General features: G+C 37.2%; 1 protein-coding gene across 5 annotated transcripts in view; it reads left to right on the top strand.

Moving 5' to 3' along the window:
- Positions 1–6,599, top strand: part of dzip1 (DAZ interacting zinc finger protein 1) — an 83,573-nt gene extending 76,974 nt beyond the window's left edge. For all 5 annotated transcript variants that reach the window (XM_039745395.1, XM_039745399.1, XM_039745396.1 and 2 more), the window contains 2 exons: positions 2,853–3,015; positions 6,180–6,599. In XM_039745395.1, coding sequence (XP_039601329.1) covers positions 2,853–3,015; positions 6,180–6,265 — 249 coding nt within the window. In that variant the 3' untranslated portion in view covers positions 6,266–6,599. The remainder of the gene's footprint in view (positions 1–2,852; positions 3,016–6,179) is intronic.
- The last annotated feature ends 6,750 nt before the right edge of the window (positions 6,600–13,349 follow it).

Here is a 13,349-nt window from a genome sequence, read left to right as displayed (position 1 = left end):
CTCCTTCCACCTTCTCTTGTTCTTATGGTATCTGCTTTCTCCTCTAGCTGACCTCAGGGCTGTTACAAATCTCCTAACTGCCAGCGTAAGTGAATGGTCAGAAGGAGCTTTTTAAAGCTGGGTCAAAAACTACCAGTGAAAGTCCAACAGTGACCTCTGAGGTGAGGAATAGTCTTTAGGAATTTCTGGAACTGTCCTACCAGAACTCATGTGAGCAACACCAGGTGTCAGTGCAATCCTGGACCTGAGTTATCCCTTGAAAGCCCAGACCAGGCTGTCTGTCCTTTTGAAACAGGAGCAGGATACACAAAGGCTAATGGGTCTCCCTATTCCCATCTGTTGTCACTGGGGACTCCTTATATTTCTTGCTATTAACCACTTTTTCCATCTACTTCTGTGCCTTGATAACCACTGGGGATCTATCTATTATGCTGTGACACAGAGCTCTGTTGGTGATAGTCTACTGTAGCAGTTCTCAATTTAAATACACATACTCAAGGAACACAAAAAAGGTAATGAAAATTGGGAAAAATGTTCACATTAAGAGAACATTGATGGTAGATGGCCCTTAAAAAGACTATTTGTTATACAGCCTTGATTGAGCATCCACTCTATCACTCTGTCCTACCCATTAATAGTTTATTCATTGGCTACAGTGATTATCAACATTACAGAACATGGTCTGAGAGAGGAATACAATTAGAGGAGAAAAATGAAAGAAGACATCATCAGGTGGAAAGTATGCCTCATATTTGTGCATATCCAAGATGCTTCAACAAGCTGAAGATCAATTTACTTGTGGAATTTCACAAATGGCTGCTGAAAAATCCTGAAGAATAGTAATTGAGGCGTAATAGGTACCCAGTGAGTTAGGAGGACTCTTGACCAGTGAGTGAGGAGAGAGTAGGTGGATCTTCAATTCAAAAGCTTATACTCATATGAATGTACTTCTCTGTTGTGCATGAGGGGATTTTCTGGAAAAGGTTTATTTCATAATATTTTATCAAAACTTTGTAAGTATATGTCTGGATATTTGACATTTGAATTATGCAACACAAGGAATTTGAGATTTTCTTATGAATGTTTTGATATTGTTTGCTGCTGTTTAAATTTGGTCTCCTTTGGATCAAGAATTTTGTTATCTCCTTTCTTCATGAAAACATTAAAGATTGCAAACTTTTCTTGCCAAATCTAAAACTGTTATTCAACATAAAGACTCTGTGCCATGAAGCAGGCTCAGCCTTCACATTTTTGAGTTATTTTTCTTCTTTTTTTCTTACATGAAGTCCTGTTTTTTTTCCCTTTAATCTTGTGTTAGTTATGAATTTGTATCCTTCTTTTGATCTGAATTCACATGTAACCCTGCAATTTTTGTATTTGAAAAGCATTTCTGATGTTTATTTCATATACCACACTACTGTCCCTAATTAATTAAAAGAAAGCATTAGGCATATATAAGAAAATTTAAATGATGCACCCTCACACAAACTATCCAAAATACCTTGTTAAAGTTCACAGTAACAGTATTTGATGGAAACGTTTTTTGGGTGGGGGTAGACTTTAGTTTTGCCTGAAAACAGTTCAGCATTTAACATTTTAAGATCGAAAAAGTGATAGTACTTTGTAACATTTCAGTTTCTGGAGGTGGTATGTTGAGAAAAAAAGTTCAGATTTAATGATAGTCCGTACACATCCAACTTGGGCATCATACAGCTCATCTACATCCTCCACTTCATGGAACAACTTATCTCAAAGTCAACGCGAACTTTATTGTCATCTCAACCATATACAAGTATACAGATAGACAAAATTGCGAAGCTCAGGATCCACAATTTAATAACATGTAGTGCAAACAAAAAATTAAAATTAGAATTAAAATTAAAATTAAAAATTAATATTAAAATGAAAACACAAACAAGACATTGTGCAAAGACAAGACAAAGAAGTAGCAGCAATATTGACATATAGTTAGCAATATGAACGTTGATGCATGGTATTGTGCAATCTAGATACATAAATATAGTTAATAAATATGTCCATCCATCCATCCATTTTCCAACCCGCTGAATCCGAACACAGCGGGGTCTGCCGGAGCCAATCCCAGGCCAACCCACCGCAGAACACACACAAACAAATTTAGAATCACCAATCCACCTAACCTGCATGTCTTTGGACTGTGGGAGGAAACCCACGCAGACATAGGGAGAACATGCAAACTCCACGCAGGGAGGACCCGGGAAGCAAACCCAGGTCTCCTAACTGCAAGGCAGCAGCGCTAACACTGTGCCGCCCAGTAATAAATATGTAATATAATAAATGAATAATAGATATAGATAATACAGCACAGTGTGAGATAGTACAGAAATGGCAGCATGACTTAGTGTATGATAATAGTTGTTTAAGACCTGTAAACAATGACAGGTCAAAATGTTTCACAGCAGAAGGATATCAAAGAATGTCAAAGTGCAGTGTGCAAAATACTTAAAGGTCAGCATGAGATCTTCAGTTCTTTTTTGTCCCCATCACAAGTATAAATGCAACATATGCGACTGACAGCACACAATAAGTGTTTCATTGCAATGATATTAATTGAAATTTATAATCATAATTATAATACTAAGAACAACAATTGGCAATTATGAATTTTATGGTAATTATGCATCCCTACCCCTATTTGTGTAGATACAAATGGTTTAAGTATTTGGACTTTATATAGTGTGTTAAACAATGAAACCTTTGTTACATTAATGATTAGTTTTAATGACTAAATGAACAGTTTTAAATGAGAAGGTCCTTTAGAACGTTGTATTGGAGGAAAATCCTGAAGTGTTTTTGTTTGTTTTCTTGATAAGCTTTCAGATGTAGATGATGATGACTGGGATATATCTTCAATAGAGGAAACCAAACCTCCAATACCAGAAAAGAGCCAACCTGTCTTCAGTGCCAGAAAGAGTACAGAATCAAATTCATCTACCAGCATCTGGGGAACTTATACAGGAAAGGGAGGTAAAGAAGGTGAGTAATTTGTGTTTTTTACTTACTTTTACATCTTTACAGCTTCATGTATGCAAGTTTAGTTCTTGGCCTGGGTAATCCCTGTGTGGCACTGGCAAGTTTAAATGGGCACAAGAGATATGATATGATAGTGTTACCAGATTAACACTGACAGATGAAAACCCCAATATTCATTTGAGCAATATATCCATTAACTTGACTTTCTAAGGCAGTTGTTTATCAAACATCAAGTGGCAAGCATGAGTCCTTGTCCTGTCCATAGAGGACACAATCCAAGGTTGAGCCTACTAGCCATGCAAAATAAAACCCATAATGTTGGTGTCATTCCCCGTATTTGTTAGATTAACAATGCAAGAAAACACTTTGCAAAGGAGGGTGAAACCCAACAAGGAATATTGTAACCAGGCTGAAGTGAAGTAAGCCTTTTAAGAGATGGACCGTAACAGTCAAAAACAGCTGCTTTGAATGAAAGGAGTCAATTTCTGGTTTGATAGTCTGTATCCTTGAGTGGAATCTGAGAAAGTAGGTATTATGGGCCTTCCCACAGATCACTAAGATGTGCATGTTTGGTTAGCTGGCAACTATAAAGTGGGTCCTGTCACACGCATAGAGAAAAAGTGTCTGAGATATTAACAATTTTTTTCACTCACTGTAAAATATAAAAGCGAGCCAAGAGATGAGTCCTCAAGCCCAACCAATTTCATAGAAACCGATTCTTGTCCGTAAATAAATCCATTATTTAATTCCATGATTTGTTGGTGTTCTCATTCTGCCACATCAGAATTTTTTTTTTAATTAAACTGACTGAGTCTTTAAAAATTAAGACTTAAGACTAAGGCAAAGTAAGTCAATTAATGGCAAAAATTGCCCACTAATTCAGAAAATGGTAGGAATGAACACCTTCAGCCACTGTAGCCCTCCAGGATCTGAGTTGGACAACCCTGGTTTATATACAATACAGCAAAATAATATAGCCACCTTCTTGGTCATGTTCTAGTTCTTGGGAGCTGAAGCCTATTCAGGCAGCACAAGGAGCAAAGGAGGAAGCATCTGTACATGGCAAACCAGTCCATTGCAGGGCAGTATATACTGTACATAAAAATCTATATAATATTACAGATAGGAGGCTCTATTGTTGTATTGTATCCTTTGTACCTATACTGACTCCAGACAGGCCAAAAAATACAAAAATAAAGATTTGTTTAAATAATTAAATATAATTGAGGGATTAACAATAAACAAAGTAAGAGGAAAACATTCCTTCTAGGCCTAACTGTGCAGGTATTGTACCTATCCATCTACCGATTAATATACTATTTCTGATGAACTTTCCTACCCTAACTCTCTATCTGCTTGTCTGGTTCACTTTCTCCAGTTTTCCCCAAATGGTCGAGTCCTTGCCCACACTTCACCGCCTGACTCTACACTCCATGAGACATTGGCAATCAGGTGGTTTCAACTCCACGATTTCTGATGCTACAGTATTAAGTGTTGATGGTTCCTAACATTCTTTTCTGGAATGGTTGTGTCTTCTGTTGGCCAAGAAGCACCTCTGGCATTTTCTCGCTGGCTCTACTTTCTGACTACATGCTGTGACTTCTGTGCCTGCAAGAATATCTGTAGTGTTTCAGTTGCCAGTTTGCCAAGAAGTTGAAGGGTCAAGTTAATGTTTAGGCATGTTCACACAAGACAGCACGAAAGTTGCCTTCTCAGTTGCATCCAATAGCAGACAGAATTCAAATAAAATGAAGAAATAGAGACAAGACAAGTTAAAACTTACACAGAAATTCCAAAATATTTACAGATGAAAAACTAATTCTAGCAATTGGATAGTGTGTTTTCACCTAAAATGGTTACAAAATACATGTGAAAACTTATACACTTCAGGATTTTTATGTTTTTTAGTATTCCTGATATTCCTTTTTAAAAAGACATATGGCACTGGGAAGAAAGGAAATTCTGGAGCGATTTGTGTGGGTTTTTAGAGCAACTCTCCTCCCTGATTTACTGTGTTCTGTGTGTAATGGATGTCTGTCATCAGTTGAAATGATGTCCATTTTTTTCAACATTGTCCTCTGACGCACATTTACCAAACCATCTACGTCAGCCCCAATAACTGTGGCTGCATTTTGTCAGACAACTAAACCAGGCAATAAAGTTGAAAGTGATGACAAAGTGGATCACACAGCAATAAAAGAACAATGAAGTCCCTGTCTGTCTGAGATTATGGAGAAGAAACATGCACTGGTTACAGTTAGAACATAAGTTTTTGTATTAATTTCAACCTCCTCCCCCAGAGCAGTAATGGGTAAACATATGGTTTTGTGCCTGTTAAACACAAGATATAATTTTATGGTATTTTTGACATTCAGAGTAAGATGGTTCTTATTGCATCAAATTACTAAACCATCTATTTGACCTCTTCTGCATATATGTGTCCTATCATCATGGTTCCATCAGCAGTGTGGACATTGTTCTGTCTCAGGTCACTTTTGTACAGTGTAAAAACTAATGGAGACTAAACACATCCTTGAGGAGCCCCTCTTAGTTGAGAGAATGACTTTTGAAAAAGTATCCTGCACTTTGAATGTTTGTGAGCAATTTCAAAGAAAGCCCAGAAACCATAATGTAATAAATGGGGTAACAATCGTACTGTTCAGTTTCTCAATCAGTATGTGAGGCTGGAATGGTACTGAAAACTCCATAACTAATGAATGTTCTGATATATGAACCAGGCTTATCAAGAAAAGTGTAGATTTAATGTAGGGTAACCAGCAGAGCATCTTCTACTATTCTGTTATCACAGTAAGCAAATCGGTGGTTGTCTTAAAGTGACCCCATCTCTGTCATTAAAATATTTTTTACCAAACATTCAAAGCATTTCATTTGAATGGAAGTGACGTGTGTGCCACAGGTCTATAGGCAGTCAGACTGCTTGATTTAGAGACCTCAGTATACCTATTACACTTAGGTGGTGTGCTGCATACTCATACCAAGAAATATTTGATAGAGCTGTTAGTGATGCAGAGTTTGATGTACAACCAGAGCAGCACCACCTAGTGGCTAGTCTTGCAGTTCATTAACAGAAATTTACATTTAATTATCACATAACTGAAGCTATAGCAAGAAAAAACATATGCTAATCATTAATGTTGTTTTGACAGGCCTTCAAGAAGGTGATGCTTCAAGTACTCTCAAAAGCAGTCTGGTGACTGTAACCGACTGGAGCGATTCTTCTGACGCTGATTAGCTCTGACAGATGAACAAAGAAGAACTCTTAACGTTCCTAATGTGAACAGGCTAAGCTTAAGCAGGGTGACGCGTTGTCTTGTCTCGACAAAGAATATATGGAAAGTATAGAAGATCATGATCCTGAATGGTCAATTGTTGAAGGCAAGAAGAACCATTTCATTCAAGACGGTGGACTCTGTTTTCATTAGTTGGTCAGTTTTTTTTTTTGGAAAAATAATTATTAAATAAGATGCTTCAACAAAAATATATATATATTTTTACAAGACTAAGATTATATGTCTTAATGTAATATTACAGAGGAGAGTTATATTTCCAATAAAATACAAGTGATACATTATGTTTTGATTTAATTTTTTAAAAATTCAAATAATATGGTTTTCCACCTTTTCATGAAATGAATAATATTGTGGTCCAATGTGAATTTTTAAAACACTTGAAACAGCTGTATTCTTAACACTATAAAAACATAATTTTCTGTATGCCCAGGGCTTGTGCGCAGTTGAGTACTTGTAAGGTATGTTGGCCTAACAGTGGTAGAATTTATGACCTCAGTCACAAGGTATCAGTAAAATTCTTTGGTAGAACAATAATTATTAACTTGAAACACCAACATGTTCATAACCAACATCAAGCTCATCATACATAGGCCCTGTAAACACCATATGATAGTAGTAATACTAGTAGAGGTATTGACACAAGTAGTAAGAGTCAAAGTAGTACAAGTAATAGGATTGTCTAAGGGCAGTAAGACTGTTTTTTGCTTGTTCAACCCACAGTCAACACGTCTCCAGTGCCAGGACAAACTGTTTTTATTTAATTATAAAGCAAAATTTGATGCATTTTTTTCCACAACAGCACACAAGACATGTGTTTATAAGATCACTAGCCACATGACATTTTATATTTTCGTACATACCATATAAAACTGTGTGCCTTATTTCTCAGAGACAAGTCTAATCATTTTTAGTGATTGCTTTATTAGTCTGAATTGTCCCTGTGGCACTTATAAACAGTAGAGTACAGTGGAACCTCGGTTCGGGTTACGACCAAAAAGTTCGCCAAACTTTTGGATCTGTTCACGACCACACACTCGGTTGACGAACAAGCCAGTTTCCCTTCCGGTTCGTACGCACCAATGATTTCTGCACGTGTTCAGTCACTCCCTGTGCATTCGCTGTGAACTCTTTGTGCTCTATTTCATTTCCCTTCCAGTTCGTACGCGCCGATGATTTCTGCATGTGTTCAGTCTCTCCCTGTCCTGTACATTGTTCTCGGTGCATCACGCAGAGGGACTCTCCCTCAAAACTGTAACCTCCTCTCAACCCAGCTTTCTCCTGTGGTATAGCGGGTCCACAACTCCCGTCAAAAAGGCCAGTTTCAATAAATAATCACCGCACACATGGCTTAGTGAGGGGGCGTGGTGGTGTATGGCTGAAGTGGTTCCTGAGGAGTTTGTGATGTGGGCATTTCTCACCTAAGTGCACAAGTGAGAAGCGGTCCGCATCCGTAATTGTTCCTAGGAGCTGCTGATTGCCACGACTACCACGCCTCTTCATAAATAGAAGCGCGAGTCGGCTAAAGGGAAAAAGAAGAGAACAGGAAAGAATGGGAGGTTACAGGAAGCAGGAGGAGAAAGCAGGAGAGAGAGAGAGCAATGGAGCGAGAGAGAGCGAGTGCACCTGAGAGCAAGCGAGCAGCTGAGCAGGGAGCCTGGGTGTTTGTCTCAGTGTTATTCAATGTTTTTACATTTAGTTTACTATTACACTGTGCATTCTATGGTATAATTAACTATTTTTGTGCTTAAAAATCTTTAAAGAAAATATATTTACATACAGTTCGTACGGTCTGGAAGATTAATTGTATTTACATATAATCCTATGGGGGAAATTACTTCGGGCACAACCAAATCGGGTTACGACCAGAGTTTTGGAACGAATTATGGTTGTGACCCGAGGTTCCGCTGTATTTTGAGATTAGCAAGCAAATTCTGAAATGGATAGCATTCAGTCATCTTGAGATCAGGAATCAGCCTCTACTGATTGCTACTGTGGCATTCCCTGTAAAATCAAGTCACCTTACATTCAGTCTGCATGTTAAACTCGTACCTGTTTCCTATCTGTTCATAGCTACTACAACTGACCACTTGTCTGTATTTATTTTGCCAGCAAATGACATTGTCAGTTTATGCACTGTTATATTACAGCATAGCGTAGCCTGGTATCTTTTATTTCATCCAAGTTTTCTAAGACGAAGAAAATTTCGTAAATTAAATTTGAATTAATTTTGAATAAATGTGATGTTTAAATATTTAGAAGTTTAAAATCATGTCACAAATAGTAGGTGAGACCTGTTGTGCTGTCACTTGATGAAGGGCAGAAGTGGTACTTCTATATTCTCATATAGTCACGGCTTCTAAGAGAAAACAATTATATAAAAAAAACACCAGTTCTGCAGCTTAAATGAGAGAGGTACCATCATATTGCAATCCTTTTTCCGATTCAAGACAGGTCCAAACAAACTTAATATTTTGTGAACTGATATAAATTGAATGAAATACCAATCACCTAAATTTGTATTAGATAGATAGATAGATAGATAGATAGATAGATAGATAGATAGATAGATAGATAGATAGATAGATAGATAGATAGATAGATAGATATCAGAATGACTATTAAAATGACGATTAAAAAGCAAAGATAAAGTCTGACTTGGCAATCACAGTACAAGTGAGGCTTTATGCAGACGTAGTGCTGTTGGCATAAAGAAGCCTCAGTAACGTTTCTTTACGCACTTCTGCTGAATAATTCATTAGCTAGAGTTAGTGTGTCAGATAGATGATGTGCAGCATTGTTCATAATGACACTTTGCTGTTACCTCCAGGGGGCCCAAATTGTATCCCATAACTGAACCTGCCATTTTAATTAGCTTGTTGATTTGGTGGGCCTCTCTTAAAGTGATGTTACCAACCCAGCACACCACAGTGTAGAAATTTCCACTAGAGATCACACAGTTGTAGAACATGTGAAGGACGTCATTACTGGCGTTAAAAGGAATGCAGTCTCCTATGAAAAAAGAGCTTGCTCTGTCCTTTCATAATTGTATAGTGACTCTGTATTACGAGACCAGTTCAACCTGTCGTTAATGTGGACACCCAAGTAGCTGTAGGAGTGCACCACCTCTACATCTGCTCCTTGAATATTGACTGGACAATAGAAGACAATAGAGTGTGGTGAAAGTCAATAATTAGTTACATGATTTTACTGATGTTAACAGGCAGACCACTTTCTTTACACAAAGAAGAAAAGTTCCCCACCTTACTCCTGTACTCTGTCTCATCCCTTTATCAATACACACCATAAGTGCAGAATCATCTGAGAATTTCTGCAGGTGACATGACCTGGTGCCTGGTGTTATATTTATAGGCAGAGATGTATAGAGGGAAGAGAAAACGAGACAGGACTGTTCCTTATGGTGCTACGGTGTTGCTCACTTCCGTATCAGAGACACAGTCCTTGAGTCCTACAAACTGCAATCTGCACGACAGTTGAAAAAATATAGGAAAAACTTGGGATGAGACAAGACTTTTTGGGCGATGAGACATGATCTTTTGAAGAGACACAGAGAGACACTTCAGAAAGACACTTTCACGTCCCGAAACACACGCGACACGGTAAAGTCACGTCATACTTACATCCACGTCAGACAGATTTGAAGTGAGACAGAAAGACACTTTGACATCCAATGACACAGAACAAAGAGCAGCTTAAAAAAATGAGAAGTTAAAGATGACATGTCCACGACTAAGCAAAGCAGAAAGAGTGGCACGACGTAAAGAAACACAAAAGTGATAGAGAGAAAAGAATGCAAATTCAGAAAAAAAGGAATGTAAGCAAAGACTTAGCGAAGAAGAAAGATCTGCATGTCGAAAAGACACCAAAAAGCGATGGAGAGAAATAAATGCACAAAAAAAGCAATAAAGAAAAAGCAAATTCGGAAAATAAGGAAAGTAATAATCAGTCTGGACCAAGTAAATTTGAAAAAGGAGTAGGTCCAAACGGGGTCACAAATAAAAGACAATTATTAAAAGAGAAAGTTGAACTTCATAAATGACTAAGCAAAGAAAAAAGAGGAGTCAGGGTCAGAAATAAAACACAAAGTAGAACTACAAAAACAAATAAGTGATAAAGAGCAAGCAAATGAGGTCAGAAATAAAAGACAGAGTAAAAGACAAAATACAACTTCATAGTCGATTAAGCAGAGAAGAAAGAGCTGTGCGGCGAAAAGTGACACAAAAGCGTTGGAGAGAAAAGAATGCTACAAAGAAGGAAAAAAAGAACAATAAGAATCTATGTGCAAATTCAGAAAATAAGGAAAGGCCCAGAACAAGTGGAGTAGAAAAACTCGCAGGTCCAATCGGGGTCAGAAATAAAATATAAAGAATAAAAGACAAAGTAGAACTTCATGAAGAAGCTTTTGCAATGACAATTAACAAATCTCAAGGACAAACATTTAAAAAAGTCAGTTTATTTTATGAGAGAAAGAAATGATATTCACTTGCGGCCAGTTATACATTGCATTATCATGATTTAAGACCAAACAAGGAATCAAAATTCAATGCAATCTTGAAGAAAAGTTAATTCCAAAAATTTGTTTTTACTGAAGTTTTAAAGTAAAAGTGAACATAATGCATATGTAACAATTACCAAGAAAAAAAGAATCTCTTTTAAATGTATTTCGGGTTAACCAAAACCGGGGGTTGGCAGAGCCCCCTAGTACCCAAAAATGAGCAGCTATTTTTTTGTATCTGTAATAAAGGAGCTGCAGATTGCTGAAGATTAGTGAGGTCTTCATATTCTGTATCACTGGCATTCTGTAACTTTTCTAGGACTTCATTAACCATATATTTTCTTTTTACTTTTGAAGAGGACAAATGTCAAGTATTACTTCATGTCAGCTAAACAATCCCCATTCAGATGTGACATGTAGATAGAATTTCATTTAGAGAGATAGAACTTTAATTGTCAACAGGGAGAAATCTGGCTCTTTCCAGAAGCTCTTTAAATAAATACATAAATAGATAAATAAAGCAAATGAACAAATATACACATACACTTTGGTCTGAACACATACTGGAAAGACTATAAAGCAAGACAATTCAAAAGAAGGAAAAGTTCTCCCTTGGCTGTCACTGTCCCAGTGAGGCATTATGCAGACGTATTGCAGTGTAAAGGAGCCTCAGTAGCGTTTCTTAATGCACTTCTGTTGAATAATTTGTTGGCTGAAAGTCCTCAGTGTTAGTGTGTCAGAGAGAGGATGTGCAGCATTGTTTATAAATATGTATGACCCATCACAGACAATTATATATCATTGGAATGCTCTGATCCTCAGCTATCCAATGGTAAGGAGTCTTTCACTGTATGTGGCTCAACACGGGTGGGATCTTTGATAAAAACAGATTCACTCAACTGTGACGCACTGCTTGCCTTCGCATGTACGGGTTCAGATCACATATTTCATAAATGAAAGAGAGCAGACAACATGAAAACATACAGGTTACTTGAATGAAGGCACCCTTGGGTATTTAAAAATCCCACTAATGCTTTGGATTGACTTGTGGATTTATTTCAGTGTACACCATTGTCGGGCAAGTTTTTTTAACTTTGTAAAATATTTAAAATTGCTAGTGTTTTTGAATTTTTGGTTGATTAAAAAGATAATGTTTAAAAATAATATTTTATTTTGGAAAAACAGATAACGAAACACTTACGAAAATGAAGTCTAAGAAACGCGAGAGACTTCAAATGATCGACAAGGAAATGCTCGTCTGTCTTTCGAAAATTGATCCTCACATCAATCTCATATGTGCTGAAAAACAATCTCAACGTTCACATTAATTAAATTTAAGATTTATCCTTTGTTTCCTTTATTAATAAAGTGTCTTTCAAACTTGTAAAATTAACTGTTTTTATTGGCGATTGTCCATAGATTGTGTCTTCACGACTTTATTTATGGGCAGTCCCTCAGGTGCACCGCGACTCGAAAAAGGTTGCCTTTCACTGGTGTACACAAACAACTTTGAAATATGGTGGTGTCCGCCAAAAGGGCAGCAGTGACCAGGCAAGTGGACCAAAAGCAAAATTGGGATATGTTCAGATGTATTTTGTTTATTCATTTAGCTTGACAGTTTGACATCCGTGGCAGAGCGACGGGCGCTGAGCAGGCTCCTGTCAATCATGGAGAATCCACTGCATCCACTGAACAGGATCATCTCCAGACAGAGGAGCAGCTTCAACGACAGACTGCTGTCACTGTCCTGCTCCACTGACAGACTGAGGAGATCGTTCCTCCCCCACACTATTCGACTCTTCAGTTGCACCTGGGGGGGTAAACGTTAACATTATACAAAGTTATTGTCTGTCTGTTATGCATTGTTATCACTCTTTAATTTAATATTGTTTTTTATCAGTATGCTGCTGCTGGAGTATGTGAATTTCCCCTTGGGATTAATAAAGAATCTATCTATCTATCATATGACACTATGTAATCAGATTGATGACGTCCTTCAGCTTTTACATTTCCATATATTTGGAGCTAATCCAACATCAAATTAGGTGAGGCATTATACTGAGAACAAATATAAATTTTTGCACATATGAAGCATGCACAATAATGTTTTGAAATTTAAAAGTACACCTTATGAGAAGAACTGAGGAGTCGTAGCAGACTCATTGTCCACATCCAAACTATGTACAGAAGCCATTAAGAGGTAATAGGATGTTAGATAATGTACAGTTGTGCTTGAAAGTTTGTGAACCCTTTAGAATTTTCTCTATTTCTGCATAAATATGACCTGAAACATCATCAGATTTTCACTCAAGTCCTAAAAGTAGATAAAGAGAAACCAGATAAACAAATGAGACATAAATATTATACTCGGTCATTTATTTATTAAGGAAAATGATCAAATATTACATATTTGTGAGTGGCAAAAGTATGTGAACCTGTGAACCTTTGCTTTCAGTATCTGGTGTGACCCCCCTTTCCAGCAATAACTGCAACTAAACGTTTCCGGTAACTTT

The sequence above is a fragment of the Polypterus senegalus genome, chromosome 2, assembly GCF_016835505.1.
Source record: "Polypterus senegalus isolate Bchr_013 chromosome 2, ASM1683550v1, whole genome shotgun sequence".
Classification (NCBI taxonomy): Eukaryota; Metazoa; Chordata; class Cladistia; order Polypteriformes; family Polypteridae; genus Polypterus; species Polypterus senegalus.
Note: the sequence above shows the minus strand (reverse complement) of the source record. Positions and strands in the feature narration are given on the sequence as shown.